Source organism: Thermobia domestica, chromosome 3 (assembly GCF_964235325.1).
Source record: "Thermobia domestica chromosome 3, izTheDome1.hap1.1, whole genome shotgun sequence".
NCBI lineage: Eukaryota > Metazoa > Arthropoda > Insecta > Zygentoma > Lepismatidae > Thermobia > Thermobia domestica.
The window spans coordinates 302,873,478-302,891,556 of record NC_137456.1 but is presented as its reverse complement, the minus strand read 5'-3'; the positions used below and the strand labels follow the sequence as shown (position 1 = coordinate 302,891,556).

General features: G+C 33.4%; 1 protein-coding gene across 1 annotated transcript in view; it reads right to left on the bottom strand.

The window, feature by feature from the left end:
* The window catches only part of LOC145681739 (uncharacterized), a 121,185-nt gene that overhangs the window by 33,842 nt on the left and 69,264 nt on the right, over window positions 1-18,079 (bottom strand). The window contains exons 9-12 of the mRNA XM_081753349.1: window positions 11,873-11,938; window positions 7,141-7,176; window positions 4,416-4,466; window positions 3,385-3,438 (exon numbers count right to left, since the gene is read on the bottom strand). Of these exons, the coding sequence (XP_081609475.1) occupies window positions 3,385-3,438; window positions 4,416-4,466; window positions 7,141-7,176; window positions 11,873-11,938 (207 nt within the window). The remainder of the gene's footprint in view (window positions 1-3,384; window positions 3,439-4,415; window positions 4,467-7,140; window positions 7,177-11,872; window positions 11,939-18,079) is intronic.

Below are 18,079 nucleotides of genomic sequence, written 5' to 3'. Positions count from 1 at the left end.
AAACTTTTTCTTCTACAATAAAAGTAAAATCAGTGTAACTCAATAATGGTGATGTAGCAGGACTAATACTTGTGATATACGTTTGTATACAGTACCGACAAATAAATCGCGCATCCACTAGGTAAGCTCGTAAATAAATGCGCTAATATTATAATAGGAAGCGAAAAATAAATAAAATAGTTAAAGCTTGAACTAATCGAAGGAAATTGATATGCTAGTGTTTTTGTATTTGTGTGTAAATTTTGTTGTGTGTTAATTTTGAATAATCTATTTAATAAATGTATGTCAATAATATTACATATTTTAAAGCCTCCTAAAGCAATAATTGCAATGTAAAATATCTAGTTAACAATCGACTGTTGTGTAGGTACAATATATTAACTTTAGAGTTACTAGCTTGTACTTGCGCAAAAGGGTGTTCCTGGTGTTGTTAGTAATTAAAGTTTCTTCATGTCCAAAAGCCCGTACCTTTTGGATCCTAAAAGCCTAATAATAAACAATTCTAAACTGTCATTAACGGCTCGCCTATATAAAAAAGTCAAACCCAAGAGTGTTACATATGTCATTCCCTTACCGGGACAAACTGTTACATGTAACCCCTACCAAACGGAGAAAGTCAAAAATCGAATCTAAACAGTTGTATATGGTTAAGCCATAACAAAAACAAACAGAACATGAACGAAATACCGTTATACATTTTTCTCGTGTTCTTGTTGAACATGTGTCATTTTTGTGTGATCATAATGGGCGTGTAATCTAAACTTACAAGGGACGTCACTCAATTGTCCGGCTCCGATTAAAATATTTTTTCTATTGCTGATAGAGGACATGTATTCATTATTTATGATGACAGAAATTTTTGCCATGATGCACCTTTCTTATTCTTTAAAAATATAATTTTTAAGAATTGTGATGTGGTTATTAAAGATTGCGGCAGAAGTCCCTCACTACCCTTTGTAAACAGAGTGTTAATGAAAGAACAACCATGCAGACACATATAAAGCCTAGGGGGAAATCCTATGGATGGTATGACCTCGACGGTAGCCATCTTGATATCAGCCATTTTGAATTTAGGGCAAGGTTTTTAAATGGGAATAGGGTAATATGATGCACACCTTCGGTCTAGAATTTAATCGGGAAAAAAACGGTAAAGTTAGTTTTAAAATACGCTCATTTGGGGAAAACTTACAGGCATTTTAATTGTTTATACTTATTTCGTGCGTACGTCCCTTACCTCCGCTTCTAACCCGAGTATTAATGACAATAAGTGGATAAAAGCATTGGTAATACATAATAGAGAGACGTGATACGCTAAGGGTATACTTCACTGCAGCCATTTTGAAATCTGCCATTTTGAATTAAAGTAAAGTTTGAAAAATGAAAACCATAGCACGTGGCACCTCATTTTAATATCAGATTTTCCCAAAAAGCTAATGGTATGCTTATCTTGTTCTATTGTTAACCAGTATGAATTTGGGACTGCTTTTAATGTGCACCAAGTGTCGTTTATTCGATCTTTCAAATTTGCAACAGTCCTCCATTTCACCGTATGTTTTACGATTCTAACAGGCACTTTGCAATTGTTACGATGGTTCATGTCTTCTAAAATCATTACATTCCTAAAGAGTTGCGATTTGTTAGTTCATGAATAGTGTTGGGATAAGCATCTAGTCGTCTTTCTGAATTTTGAAGACTTGCCATGTAATTATTTAATCCCTATGTCATGTAATAATGTATTTCCTATGACTGCCCTTCAAAAACTCGTTTACTGGCATGAATCATCGCACATCGAAACAACTCCAACTTTGCAAGACGTAGCTTGTAATGGATAGTAGATGAGACGGGAAATCAAATGAAAATTCACTTCAGGAAGGAAAACGAAATATGATTGCTGTGTAAAAAAATTGTCTTGGGTTTGTTTTATATTTATTTCTTTATTGTATATTTATTTATTTTTAATGGTATTTGTTTAACTAGTCTGATGAACAATCATTCGTTTTCTAGCGATTGTTGTCTATGTTTCATATTCGTAAGATTTATAATCAGTTTTGATGAGTAAGTCGATTAAGGTACACCACTTTATAAAAATGGTACCTGTTTTCATGTTATGTTCATGGTACAAACAGCGTGTTGGGAACAGCCCAATTATGCCTCTTTAATATTTTCTATCATTGTTGCTGTTTTTAAAGTTCTATTTATTAAAAATATTTTATTGCTTGTCGTTTGCGCAACACGTAGAGCACATTTCCTGATAATTTTGTGTTCGTGTAACACCAATTTGTAATAATTTCATTTGTATTTCTCTACGTCACATAGATCCATAGGTTTCCCATGTATTCTGGTTTAAGATAATTAATTACATGGCAAGTCTTCAAAATTCAGAAGGATTGCTGGATGCTTATCCCAACACTATTCACGAACTTACCATTCGGAACTCTTAAAAAATGTAATAAATTTAGAAAACGTGAGCCATGGCAACAATTGCAAAGTGCCACTGGTAAAACATGCAATGAAAAGTAGTAGTGTTGCAAAGTTGAAAGATCGAATAATGGACGTTTGGTGCACATTAAAAGTAGTCCTAAATTGATACTGGTTAAGTATACAGCAAAAATAAGCATGTCATTAGACTTTTTGGGAAGAATTGCTATTAAAATGAAGTGTCACATGCTATGGTTTTCATTTTTCAAACTTCACTTTAATTCGAAATGGCGGATTTCAAGATGGCTGCCGTCAAGTATACCCTTACCGTATCACTTCCGTCTAGGCATAATATGAATTACCAAAGCTTTTTTCCACTTATTTTCATTAATACTCTGGTTAGAAATGGAGGTAAGGACCTTGCATACGTAGTAAGTATAAACAATTAATATGCCTGTAACTTTTCACCAAATGGACACATCTTAAAACTAACTTCACCGTTGTCTTCCTGATTGAATTCTAGTCCGAAATTATATATCATATTACCCCATTTCTTCTTTAGGAATGACCTTAATTCAAAATGGTGGATTTCAAGATGGCTACCATCAAGATCATACCTATCATACGACTTCCCCGTAGGCCTTATATGTACATACATGGTTGATCTTTAATTAACATTCCGTTTACAAAGGGTAGTAAGAGACTTCTACAGTAATCTCTAATAACCACATCACAATTATTAAAAATATAGAAAAAATAGAAAACGTGCATTACGGGAAAAATTTCTGTCATCACAAATAATGAGTACATGTCTTCTCTCACCAAAAAATATTTCATTGAAATCGTAGCCGGACAACTGGGTAATGTCCCTTGTTAGTTATAGATTTAGTTTCAAGTTTCTTCAAAGACGACATATTGATTTCCAACTTAATTCTAGTTTTACCTAAATGTGTCCGGTTAACTAACCTGGTTTGTAGAAATCTAAAAGGCCATCTTGCTTCTTCAGTAGACCACCTTTTTCTGGAATTAAATGGAGAGTATTAAACACGTTGATTACATATTGCTGGGTTTTATAACGTACACTGTTCACTTAGTATACATTAAATTAAATCATCACTGAATAAATGTAAACAAGAACTGTTATCTAAATTTTGTATAACAATCCCAAAACTGCTTAGCTCTCTTTAAGTTCATTCGGAACATGTTTGTAGGTGTGCTTCAATTTATATCTTCTCTTACATCTGTCTCAACTTAATCAGTTTTCTATATCTAGATTGTGTAGAGTTCACAACTAAAGAAAACTACAATTGAAATATTGTCAAAATGCTTTGAGTTTTCCTAGGCGTTTCCTGTCTTCTTCAGCTGATATTACAGATGTTTTAGTGATAAGCTGTCAGGGACAAATGTATTAATAGGTATGATCCTACCACATATTGTTACCAAAATGTAGCATGCTAAAACTTTAATATCTTTTCGTGCTGGCTGTAATATGATACAATTTCAACTTTACTGTCCCTCGTCTATTGCATCCACTAGAAGAATTGGGATTATTCTGGTCTTTTGCTCTATTACACTTTCCAACAGTCTACTTTGAGTGACAATTTGTGGTTTATTTCGCTTGAGTTTTAATCGTACGATAACTTATAAGCGAAATTTCCTCATTCTTGGTAGGAAGATTACTTATTATATTTCGTTCAAAGGATGTTGTTAATTTGAAGTATCTTCAGCTTCATTACTTTCATATTTAGGAATCAAGTAACGGTAGTTTGATTTCTTTTGCAAGTTTTAGTCAAATGCACTGATTTTTCTTTCTATATATAGCAGGGAGTTGATCCCACGATCAATCAATTTAAGCATGGAATTTTAAATGGTAAGTGTATTGTATGTTTGTCGTTATTCTTGAAATTAATATAGGTTAATATTGAAATACGAACAAATAAGACCTATTAACAATAAAATGTAAGCTAGTATTTACTAAATCACTTTTGTTAACTAACCTGATTTAGGATGCAGGAGACCACCGTGCTTCTTGAATAGTCCATCTTTCTCTGGAATGAAATAAAGAATTTAGACATATGGATCATATATTGGACAGTTTTATAAACACGCGACAAGATTTGAAGAAGTATACTTTATGCAAGGTCATTATGGTATTTATATGATACCATACATAATGGCATATATATCCGTTGTTTGTGTACGAGCGGCTCCGGAGTAACATTTATAATATGATGGCAAATTTTATTTCGTAACATTCTTAATACAATGGAGGGATAGTTCAACATTTCCATGAAATTCAATGTCATGACACTTATCATACAATCATCACTTGTTATGAACGGGTACATTTCGTCAATTACAATACCTTCGTACTTTCATGTAGTTCTAAATTATTTTAGGTATGGTGTACGGTGGCTCAGTGGTAGAGCGTTCACCTACGGTGCTTGGGGTCCCTGGTTCAATCCCAGCTCACGCCGTGTGGAGTTTGTGGTGGACAAACACCCTGCTCGTGAGTTTTCTCGGGGTTCTCCCGTTTCCTCCCACTTTCTTCATTCCACCATTTCATTCATTTCTCATCATTACCGTCTCCTTTAGCCTAACCGACATAAGCGTGGGCGTAAAACTTAAAGATTTCGTTGTATTTTACGTAACAACCAATTTTACCGCAAGTTGTGCGCTTATGGCTATTTCTCCGAGCCGCTCATTTCATTAAACTATTACATCCGGAACATTATTTTGATTTTTCAATACACAAATCTCGTAGCACTTAATTACCTTTAAGTTTATCTGCTTCAAGTTTTTGGTAGTTTATTTCGACACATTTTTGGTTTAGATATCATCGTAGGATACATTATTTGCAAGTTCTGAAGTATGATACAGAAGATATAACATGCAGGTGAATGAAAGAGATGTAAACAATATTTTACACATAATATATATTATTAACTCAAGAAATACGGGCAAAGGTAAAACAAAAAAAAAATATTTGCACGGTGATTTGCACGGTGATTCACATAAAATTTTTCAGTATTATCAGTTTAATATTCCTCCAGAAAATGAGAACCATTCTTACACTAGCAACTTTACAATTACAGAACTGCACTTTAGATGCGCATAGATAACATTTATAACAAACCCAAATACTCCCTTCGTTTAACTATATGTATCATTATTCTCAACATATTTAATTATTCATTACATTCACTTTATATGAGCTAATTCTTGAAACAAATAAAACAGGTTGTACATTTACCAGGGACCAGTTACACGATATGTTGTAATGCGACTGGTCGCGTATATCGATACTATTTAAGCTTCATTATAGATTGATCGGGATTTAGATTTTATCGTAATTTTATGTCCTACCTTCTTCCAAGTGCAGTAAGTGTTTTTGAAATATCATTAAAAATAATTCTGTTTGTTGTTCTCTCCTCAAGTAATATATTACAATAATAAAGTATATCACAGTTAGGTAGTTGTACTTTTATTAATCGAAGAACCGTCATCATGACAGTGCCTAAAATATTAAAACCGATTCCTCTTTGTCTTTTTCTCCTGTTTTATTCTCGTTTGCGTTTCAAAAGATGGAATTGTCCGCAGACATGATTGAAATCTTCTCTCTAAAGTAACAGCAGCAAAATAATATAAAACTGTCTCATCTGTAACCCATACTCCTTGTGTACTAACATTGTAAGATTTTTTCTCCCTTCGTGAACAATATGCTAACAAAGGCGATAGTATGTGGGGGGCAGTCTCTTAATTTAAGAATCTATGAAGTAGCATTATTATTTGTTTTTAAATTTTTGTGTACTGAAGACATTCTCATATCATCGGGTAAAATATTTTCGGGACATCAAGAGTTGTACTCAACTTGTTTTGCTACAAATTTCAAAACAGCTAATATTTTCATTTTGTTTTAATAATAATAGTACTTGTTAATAGGTACAGGCTTATGGATTTTCAAATTCGTAAGTTTAAGTTCTCCTACATGCTCTGTTTGCTGGTTTACTGCATTAAGTCAGGGATCTTTTTTACGACACCTTCATTCGAACTAGAAGGAATTCTTACGTGTGTTAGATGTGCTCGCTATGATTAGAAGACCCGTGTTTTCCGTTAGTATCCTTTAATTTCTCTACAGATTCACCAGCAAACAATTATTGATCAGAGCACATTTTCTTAAAAATATCTTCATGTGCTCGCTCGTCCCCATAAAGTGGCAAAAGAAGCCAGGAAGTTAAAACACATTCATTGAACAGCCAAAAATAGGAAATAAATTTATTGGTTTCTACATTACTTTTCGACACCTAAATACGTATAAAAATGTTTAATATGATTTTCGGAAATCGAGTAAGAAGAATAATGAAAAGTATAAGAAAGCTCATAAAACACATAATTTAAAACTTTTACCAAAGTTAAGAACAATATGATAATAAACACAACTAAAAAGCTGAAATTGAACTATATTAGCAACTCATGTCGATTCACGGAAAAAATAACTTTGTTAGCTCAGTATAATGGTCAGAAGAAAAGCAAATGGAGGAAGTGTGATTTTAATCTATGAGAAACTTTTATTTTTTGGATAGCAAACGCTACAGATTTGCTTCTCTCTACAAGAACAGAGACAAGAACAGCAAAAGAAACAACTGCAACTACTAGTAGTGTTAGTTTTAATCATATACAACCATATGAGAGGAGTGTTTTGCTCTTTCTAAAACTACATACCTTTATGATGAACAAACGGGATGCGCGGCGACTTAACTGAAATGAGAAATAACAGAAGTGCATTATGAATATATTAATTGTGATGGTACATAATAATAATATGAAGATAAATCTCAGTACTTAATATACAGACATATTACTTGAATAATACATGAACTGCAGAATAGTGTGATGATCTCGCATCTTATGCATACTACGATTATAAAAAAGGAGTACAAGTGAGTATTCACTATCTTCCAGGCCATATTACTATAGGCATTATATACATATATAGGGTGTTTCAAAACAACACCGACAACGTTTCAGAGGTGATTTCAGACATCAAGATAAGTAAATAAGTATAGAGCAACCTGGGTGCACAAATGCTTCCTTTCGGAAATATAGGGTGCCGAAATCTTAAAAAATGTAACTTTAAATGTCCATAGTTCCACCACTATGGGACTAATTTGAGCCCTACCAAAATATCCATGTTTCAAAATCCTGTAGTACTTCCGCAACAGTTTTTATAGAGGTAGTTGGAGAGTACTTCAAATTATATGCCTCTAACCAAACTCCCTCTGTAAGAACTGCGGCTTTACAATTCTAAAACATAGATGTTTGGATATGGCGCATATTAGTTCCTAAGTTAAGTCTTGACACATTTACGGTAGATCCCATAGTATTGAAGCTATGGACCTTTAATGTCATTTTGTCATGTTTTCGGAGCCTATAACTTTGAAAGGGGGCATTTGTGCACCCAGATTGGTCTATATTTTTTGTGTCAATTTGGTGTCATGAATCATTTTCCAAACTTTGTCGTTGTTGTTTGGAAACACTATATATATGGACAATTTATCTTGATCACCTCTACAACGAGGAACCAGAAGACAGAGAGGGAAGCAAAACATTTCACGAAACAACTATAAATAGGGGGATATATTTGCATTATTAAACAGAAATATTCAACAAACAGTGTTGCAAATTTAATATAAAGTTTTTTTTTTTCAAATAGCACTACGTCAGATTATTACACATTTTAAACGAATAGGTCACACGATTACTTAAAACACCACTTTTGTTATTCAGTATCACAAACTAAGGATGTTATAATATCACAACTGTTCAAAACACAGTGGAAGTGGATAAGATAATGCACATCGAGAGTACCTTAGCCCTGGACATTATGTTTTAAATGAAAATTAATGAAGTTTCCAGAGCTGAAAATTTGGATTGTTTGAAAGACCTTATTTCAAAAAATATTTAAAAAAGGATCATATCTAATTACAAGTTTCCTTTGAAATGAAGGTACAAATTATTTTACCGTTAACAGCATTTCGATATCTCAAACCGTCCTAAGATATGATGAACTGATAAACATTACTGAAGTTTGCAACACTACTTAAATCATGTAATTGCTAGAACTTCTTGTAATTACAACTACCTAAAGTTATTGCTTTAATGTTGTAAAAGTGGAAGAAAACAGCAATAATTTTAAATATTTGTCATAAATATGCAATCTTCAGCAGTCCTGCGAATTTTATAGATATGTCTCCGGAACGGTTTGACAAAGTGATGTAAACGTCAAATAATTTGTATATCCATTGCAAATAATACATGTAACTAGGTATGATACTTAACTAAGTATTTTTCGAAATAAAGTCCTTCAAAAATTCAAGTTTCTCAGAACTTGTAACTTCGTTCCTAATCATTCGAAAAACGGTGTACCATGAACATGTTATTGAACACTAAAGGTACTTTCAATGTGTGTTATCGTCCTTCTACATTGTGTTGCACGTGTGATAATGTCTTCTAAACTTAGGACGTATATGATATTATAACATTATTAGTTTGCGACACTGAATACTGAAAGTGGTAGTTCAAGCTTTCGTGTGACCTGCTGATTCGAAATATGTAATAATCTGATATAGTACCATTTGAATAAACGTAACTTTATAGCCTCTTAGCTTGGCAAATCTGTTTCTTGGGTGTTTCTGTTTAATAGATGAAAATGTAACCCACCTTATAGTTTTGTTTTTCTTTACTTTTTTGTTTGGTAAAGTTTCGCTTTTCTCTCTTTTTTGTTTTCCCTTTATAGGATGATCAAGATACATTGTCAAAACAACACTGACAACGATTGGGATGTGATTTCTGATACAAAGATAAGAGAAACGATAGAGACAAAGCTGGGTGCGTACAAACCATGAAAAAATGAACTTTAAAGGGCCTACTATGCGACTCTCCAATAGCTCCAATACTATGGCACTTACCGCAGTTGGGTCAAGACTTCATTTAGGAACTAGTATGTTCTCTATCGAAATATCCATGTTTCAGAATCCTGTGGTAGATCAGCAACATTTTATAAAGAAGTAATTCGAAGTAGTATAAAGAAGACGAATACTTAAAGTTATGTACCCCTAGCCAAACTATTTTTACTAAAATTGTTGCAGAAGTACAGCAGGATTCTACAACATGGATATTTGAATAGGGCAGATACCAGTTCCTATATGAAGTCTTGATTCGACAATGGTAGGTCAGATAGTATTAGGGCCATGGACCTTCAAAGTTCATGTTTTCAAGTTTTCGACAGCCTATAACTCTGAAATAAAGCACTTGGGCACCCAGGTTGATCCATACTTTCTGTCTTATCTTCGTATCAGGAATCACCTCTCAAACGTTGACGCTGTTGTTTCGAAACACTCTGGATATATCATTTGGGCTAAAAATTGTTAAAAAATAATAGGAAAAATATATTTAAATATTGCATATTCTTAAGGGAAACTGTGGTGGCTTTAGTTGATAATACTTGATCTTACTAGCCTGAGCCTTTCAGGATCCTGGCTTTTTGGGCTATTTTTTAGACTTTCAGTCAAGCAGCTACTGCATCGTCACTATTTATCCTAGGATCATGGTTTACACCTCATTCTCTTCAGAATAGAGCTGTATTTTAAATGGTATCACTTGCATGCCCATACCATATACCACGAGAGGGAAAAGTGATGTCAAATGGAAAATTTTAAGGGATTTTTTTTCAAATTTGGGCTCCTCTGGAGCGGCCCTATGCCAACGCAGAGACCTCACAAAAATCTGATAAATAGTACTTGGCAGGCTACATGTGTGTACCAAATTTCAAGTTTTTATCTTGAATACTAAGGGCGGAAGAAATTTTATCAAGAATCCCCACAATGCCCCAAACTACAGCAAAACACCATGATTTCAGGGAAAAATTTCCTGAGACATCCCTAATTACCATAGGGTCATGTTTCGCCCATCATTCTCTTTAGAGTAGAACTGCCTTTCAGGCGGTATGACTCAGGTGTCTCCATCATGTATGTAAGGCGAAAAAATCCCGAAGAAAGTGATTTTTTGGGTCTAAAAATCCCTTTTTTCAAATTTTGCCGCTCTGGACTCCCCCTGTTTTAGCGCAGAAATCGGGCGAAAAAATCTGGTAAATACTACTTGGTAGACTGAATGTTTGTACAAAATGGCAATCTTCTGAGTGAAAAAATAAGCCCGCCAAAAAATAATGAACATAGGCTTAATAAGGGAAAATATATATTTTAAAATTATGACGTCATCACCTCCTATGTCTGGACGCAGGAAGGTTTGAAACCATACGTAACGTGTTCTACAATGCCTCTGGACTTGAAAAACAAAAAAACCCGGATGAAAAAGCTCAAATAGAAGAGAAATAACGCAATGTACCATGAAACACCCGTATGGTACAAATTATACCGTAGGATCGCCAAAGGGTTAGGAAGTTGATACTCAGTGTATATAATTTCCAAATACAATAAACTTGCAACATGTTTTAGGCTCTTTTGTAACTTTGAGACGTAAACATTAATATGTAACCATTTTTTTATAAATTTCACGATAATTACCAGGAAAATGTCCAATAAAATGATTCGTTTCAGTTGGGTGGTTTCACTCTATAGTTAATATCTAACTAAAAGTGAGGGCAATGTTATGATCAGTGTACTCGAAAATTCAGCTCCTAAGTGGGTAGAAGTTGCAATTCCAACAACATTAAGATTTTCATTATTTATTAAGAATATGCTTAACGCAAAAAAAGTTCACTACATTGGATACTGAAAATTCGAAACTCTAATTTATGTATTGAAACTCATTACTCTAAGTAAAGAATTATTTTTCAGGGGCAGAAAAGCCAGCTTGTGTGGCGGAAATAAGTTAAATTCCCTAATCATTTAACTATGATTCTTCATGTAGATAATGTCCAAACGGAAAATCCGTTTAAGTGACAAGCGTGAATATTGAACTTTAACTTCTTACTCTGTGTAAGAAAGCAGACTTAAGAGTTCATGAAAGTTCTGTTCGAAAACAAAAATCTGGAAATTATGAGTTTTTTAAAAGTATTTACAGGTCTTAACGTTAAAACAAAATACAGAATAGAAGATACATGAATAATAACACAATCAGAAAATGCAGCGAATTCCAAAACAGGAATTTGCAGACCTTCTTCTAACCTTTCTTCTAATCTACAGAAATGTTCTATACTTATTTAACGTGTTCTGGAGAAGTCATTTTTTTTTAAATCTGTGTTGTTCCCAAGCAAAGAGTATGAAATGTCTACCATTAATATTATTGATTAGTTTCAGCATATTCATTTTCCCTCTACTTACAAAACAGATTTGAACTTTATAGAAAATTGAACATATTTACATTGTTTTAAATTATACCTAGAAAAATATATCACAATACTCATTATTGTAATTAATAAGACATATATAATTACATAAACCATGGTGCTTTTGTCCAGCATGCCCTTCCGTTCTTGTTGGGGGAAAGCGAAATTCTTTTTCTGAAATAAATAATAAATGTTCTTTTTTAATTAGGTTTTAATAGAAAAATAAAATTACATTCACAATTACAAATATAAATATAGAACATTCACTATTAGCAATATAAAATTATACATACGTATGTAAAAAAAGAGAGATGAAGTTCTTCGGGTTTCTTCTGGAAAACACACTAAAGCGAATAATTAAAAATTCTTAAACTATTGGTTTTATGTGCCAGTTAAAGAGTAACATTGATCACTCTTGTTTCTCTTAAAGTTATGCTTGCTGATAGTTCGAATTGGATCGAACGTTGTGAATTTTCTTTATCAAATTATGATATATGTTCAAAGTTAATATATCGCACACCCGGTGAAAGACTGTTACAAGTCAAAAATACACATTTGTGGGAACATGACTTTTAAAGTTCGTTATTCTATCAAAATCTCTACCTGGTATACTCGTATTTCTGCCATCTATGGTTGAATTTCATTACTTATGTTTCTGTGAAAATACCAGCAGATAGAGATCGTTTCCATGTGTCTATTCTGTTTCGAGGATAGGTAACCCACGCTCATACTTTGAAGAATGCATACCTAGTGTACACACTACAATACAATAAAATGACCAGAAAATTCATTTTACCCAATACAATGCATTGATCATACTGATTATCATGATTCTATAATCCGTATGTGGTTCACTATCACTCAAAACTGATGGTGCTGAAGTGGATTTGAAGGGCAAGTTTGCATTATGCTAGTACAATTAAAAGCGATTTAATAATTCTTACATGTATGGTCAGATTCTTAATCTGAAGACCTGTGATGAATATGATTATTGACTTCTATATTTAAAAACATGTATATCATTTTTATGCCTGACAGGATTAAATCTGGTACATCGAATGCTCATTAATCTTGTTTTAGTGTACTAGAATGTTGATCTTATAAAAAACAATTATTTTACTCCTATAGCTTTCCAAAAGAAGATAGATGTGCAAGGATGTTTCAACAAGACTAAAAGCTACATTATTACATGAAAATTAATGATATCGGTTGGAATTTACTAAAATGAAACACACATGCACACACACACACACACACACATACAATTGTGGAAAAGCTAAATTTCAACAGAACGTATTTCTAATTCGAGAAAATGTGGATGTTGGTCCTTATCAGCACAAAAGGTATCATGCATACGCAATCTAAAATGTATATTTCATCAATATTATAAGGGTGTATAGAGTACTTTTTACAGGGTGAAATTCTCAGATATGCTCTCAACAGAATTTTGAGACAGACTTAGCTCGGAAACTATGCACTTTTCCCCACAAGTCCATACAACCTTTCTCCCTTATTTTCATGTAAGAAATCACCTCCTACGGTTCGTCCGTATAGTTCATTAATGCCCTATATATATATATATATATATATATATATATATATATATATATATATATATATACAATGCAGCTAAATTTGTTGTACAAAAGCAGAGGAGTGATTCCTGAGAGTAAAACAAACAAAAAAGTTCCTATAAACATAGGGCGAAAACCCCATCCTTTACGTGTTATAGGCTGCCGAAAACATGCAAATCTGAATTCTAAAGGTTCATAACTCCTAAAGTATGGGGCCTACTGTAGTCGGCTCAAGACTTCACTTAGGAAGTAGTGTGTGCTCTATCCAAAAATGCATGTTTTATAATCCTCAGGTACTCACGCAACAATTTTATGGAGGTGGTTGGAGAGTACTTTATATCATAGTCAAACTCTCTTTATAAAAATTGTTGTGGAATCACCTCACGATTCTTAAACACGCATTTTTGGATAGGACACATACTAGTTCCTACGTGAAATCTTGACCCGACCAAGGTAGGTCCCATAGTTTTGGAGCTATGAACCTTTAAAATTCATTTTTTCATGATTTCGTTTATTGGAACTTTTTTGTTTGTTTTTCTCTTACTGTCAGGAATCATTCTTCTGCTTTTGTACAACGAATTTAGTGCCATACTATATATATATATATATATGCAGTTTTTTACGAAGGCTGTTTACTATCTATTATTTATTATTCATGAAACAATATTAAATTATTTCCTCATTATTTCCTCAACCCTGAATTTTTACATATGTGAGCCGGGCGTTTACTTGTTCAGTTTGTTGAACGGAAAAATCTTTCATTTCTCAGATATTACTAACAGCATCATTGCCAAATTATTTTCGGCTCTTTTGTACTCTCTGCAGTCAAGGAATGTAACTATTATGATCGCGCCATTTGATTAGTTGAAGATTAAGCCTTGGTAAAAATTTAAAATAGCATTTCGTGAATGTGAGCGTGGCGCTCACATGTACACCAACGTCCATCATATTTTTTCTAGACTCAGAGTCTGTTATTTATTTTATACTTGTTTGATTTTGAATTTTCATATGATATGAGTAATCGAAAGAAAATTCTAGTATGGCTAGATCTTGTCACTGAAGTATAGTGTATCATTTTCTAGGTTTTAAGTACTGCCCTTAACACTAGAAGCACGAATCAGTCATTTTGCTTCGAGAAATATAATTTCGTATCACTTGTGTAATGTTTCCGCTATGGCCCTGAAATTCATTGACTTTTAATATTTTTGTGCACCCTTGTTGATAGCATTAATGGGAAGTTTATGTCCCTTTCTACAGGGGCTCTAGTGTCAGTTATACCTAGGAGCAAGAAGCAGTCATTTTGACTGCCTTATAAAGAATATGGAAATATAGTCTATCTGTTTCTGATTTACAAATGACATTTAACACACTTCTTGTTTCTGGAGAAAAGAAAAATTGAAACCTTTATTAATTGTAATTTGAAGCAGAAAAAATAAGAAAACTTTCTATTTTTTGTGATATTTAGTTCCAACAGTAACTTTATAAAAGTTTCTCCATTGCCTTACAGGATATCTCGTAGAGATTTATCGTCGAAAAACAAATCAGTTTAGGTACATGTGTCCAATATCTGCATCTTAGTTTGTACGTGTAGTTGGTTGAGCTGAACTGTGGAAATGTGACATTTTACGATGAGACGTCAAGAAATATTTCGAATTTTACATGATCTCTCAGAAGATGAGTCTGAAGAAAATAATGACAATTTGCAGGATTCGAGTGAAGAAGATGGAAACTGAAGTGATTCTCAACCTAAAGAGAACATTGTATATTCAAGTGATGAAGAAGTGGAAGACAACGCCAGTAGTGGGGACAGTTTATTGCTCCAGATGGAAGAATATGAACAAAATTGGATTTTGGACAAGGTGACGTTTGCCGTATATCTAAGTATTCTAATATTCTTCACGAAGCTCCAGGACTGACAGATTTTGCCAAGCGACGTGTGTCTGAGGAAGAATGTAGTAGTGATTTTCGTTTACTATTTGATGATTCAATGATGAATCATATAATAAAGTGCAACATTCCTGAAACAAACAGGAAACTGAAGTCAACAAAATTAGAGTATCTCTTTCAGAACTACAATATTATTTGGGCCTTGTTATTTACCGAGGGGCTACTTGTGCTTCAGCAAAACCCATCATGGTCTTGGAGAGAACAACCGGGTCACCAATTTATAGGAACATAATGAATAGAGATGGGTTTTGAGATATAAGACGGTACTTGAGATTTGATGAAAAGGTGACAAGATCTCCAAGACTTCAAACGGACAAATTCGCAACCGCATCCGAACTGTGGGATTCCTTTCTTGAGAACTACATAAAATGTTACAAACCACATGACAAAGTGACTGTTGACAAGCAACTCTATTCTACCTAAGTCAGATGTCGAATTCTGCAACATATGCCAAATAAATGCGATAAATTTGGCATCAAGATCTGGTTACTTGCCGACATCGATGGCTTTCCATTTCTAGGCAAAGATTTGGAATAGAGTAAGGTGAATTTGTAGTGCCTAGTTTGATAAATCCTTCTATTAACATAAAGAATAAATGTGATATGTGATAACTTCTTCACAAGGAAATTTGCTGAATCTCTTAGGGCTAAAAGTTCTGCTCTACTAGTTTGATTGCGACAATAAAGCAAAACTGAAGAGAGTTTCCTAAGGCACCACCACTACGTGCTCCCCCCCCCCCAAAGAACACCTACCTCACTGTGATGTTTACTACGATCAGAGAGGTAGTACATTAAATGTCTACAAATGTAAGCGGAACAAAAGCGTTTCTTTGTTGAGTTCCATCCATAAGTCAGTATCAATTTCTAGAAAGACCCGAACTATAACATATTACAATCAGACACAGTTTGGTGTAGTCATCGTGAATCAAATAGAGAAGAAACACACTGTGAGATGTGCGTGTAGACTGTGGCTAAAGTACGTTTTCCTCAACATGGTTGATTTGGCATGTTTTAATTCCTGGATGATATACAGAGAAGCTACCTTAAAGAAAATCAGTAGGGACAATACCTGCAACGTTTGGCCGAGGAGTTATTGGTCAATGTCGCTGATGACAATTACAGTGTATCAGAGACAATGGAGTTCCTTCCACACAGACGTGACAATGTCAAGTACAATTGTATAAAACAGCAAAACAGTTGAGATATGCTTCAAATGTCGAAAGTATGTTTGCGGAATGTGTACTGCAGAGCTGTGAAAGCGAATTATCTGCGGGAAGTGCAGGTGACTTTGTAATGATCTCCTCCTACGAAGATATTTAGAAAGATATCATAGGAGATATTATTTTACAATAAACATTTAATATCTAAGAGTTGAGAGTAATCTTTGATTATTTTTTCATTATTTAAAAATACTGATATCAAATATATTTTATTCATAAATATTTTAATATATTAATGCACTTAATGCTTATTAATAAAAATAATAAAATAAATAATATACTTCCTACACTTACGTGTGAATGTGACTCATTACGAATGTCATTTAAAATGTTTCTCCTGTGTCATCATTACTCTATATTATAGTCAGAAACGGCAAGCAGTCACTCTGACTGCTTCGTGCTTCTAGGGGGTTCAAAATTTACGTGCTTCTAGTGTTAAACTAAGATTTCTGTAGTTTCTGCGCCTTGGTGAATAATAATTCTGATTTTTTCCACGTAGCATCGAAGAGTTTACTAGTATTTTTTATCTACTTCCTGTGTTTAACTAGAAATATGTCTAATTCTTGATCCAAAGAATTTTTTGTTGAATATAACATTAATAATATTTTTATAACGGGAAAATTACTTGTGTTTGTAACTTAAAATTATATGTTTTTAAAAATGAACCAGAGTATGTTTAATGACAAAAACAATTATATGGTTTTATCAAACAAAAACGTTGGAAAACAGTACGTTTTGTTGGCTATTTTTGGAGTGAATATGAGCAGCAAGATAAAATAACTGTATTTGAATAATTATGCGATTTTTGAGATTATAATATATGGTAACACTACTTCTCATAATTAAAACACTATAAATCAAAGTGACATTGCTAAAATACGTTTATCTTGCATTATTAATGGTTCTTATATATTAATGGTATATATCAGTATTGACAGAAGCTACCAACAATACAAAAACGAAAGAAACACAGACGTGAGTGCGGTGCTCATACAAACACCAACAGTGTGACTGCAGAGAGATATACCCAAACCAGAGTTACAACAATCGATCCGTTCACTTCAAAACATGTAAGGTAGTAAATTTTGGATATTATCATCCTGTACAATTGACTGGTCAGTACTTATGTATTCGATATTTTGGATGCTGTATACAATCTATAACTTTGTTGTAAACTCCAAGCGTTCGGTTTCGAAGTACGCTTGTTTCCTGTGCGGTTAAGTCGGCTTTTACAAGATTAGCGAACAACTGGATTTCAGAAATTAAAACCGAATATAATGAAGGCATACGGAGACATTTTTGTGCTTGGAATCATCTTGAAATTTATGAAATGATTTTAATAGCCTTTGCTTGATTGCTGTGCAGTCTCATTGGCAGTGACCTGCGATTTAATCCGTTAACTTCATGTTTTTAAAAAAGTTTTCTCTTAATTTACATCCAAATAGTAAGAAAACATATTACGTTGGATTTTAGAAACTCCAAAGTTTAGTCCGATCTTCAAATGGGAACCCCAACGCACTCTAGCTGTATTTGATACCATTGATCAAACTATTTCAAGTGTAGTTCGACATTTTA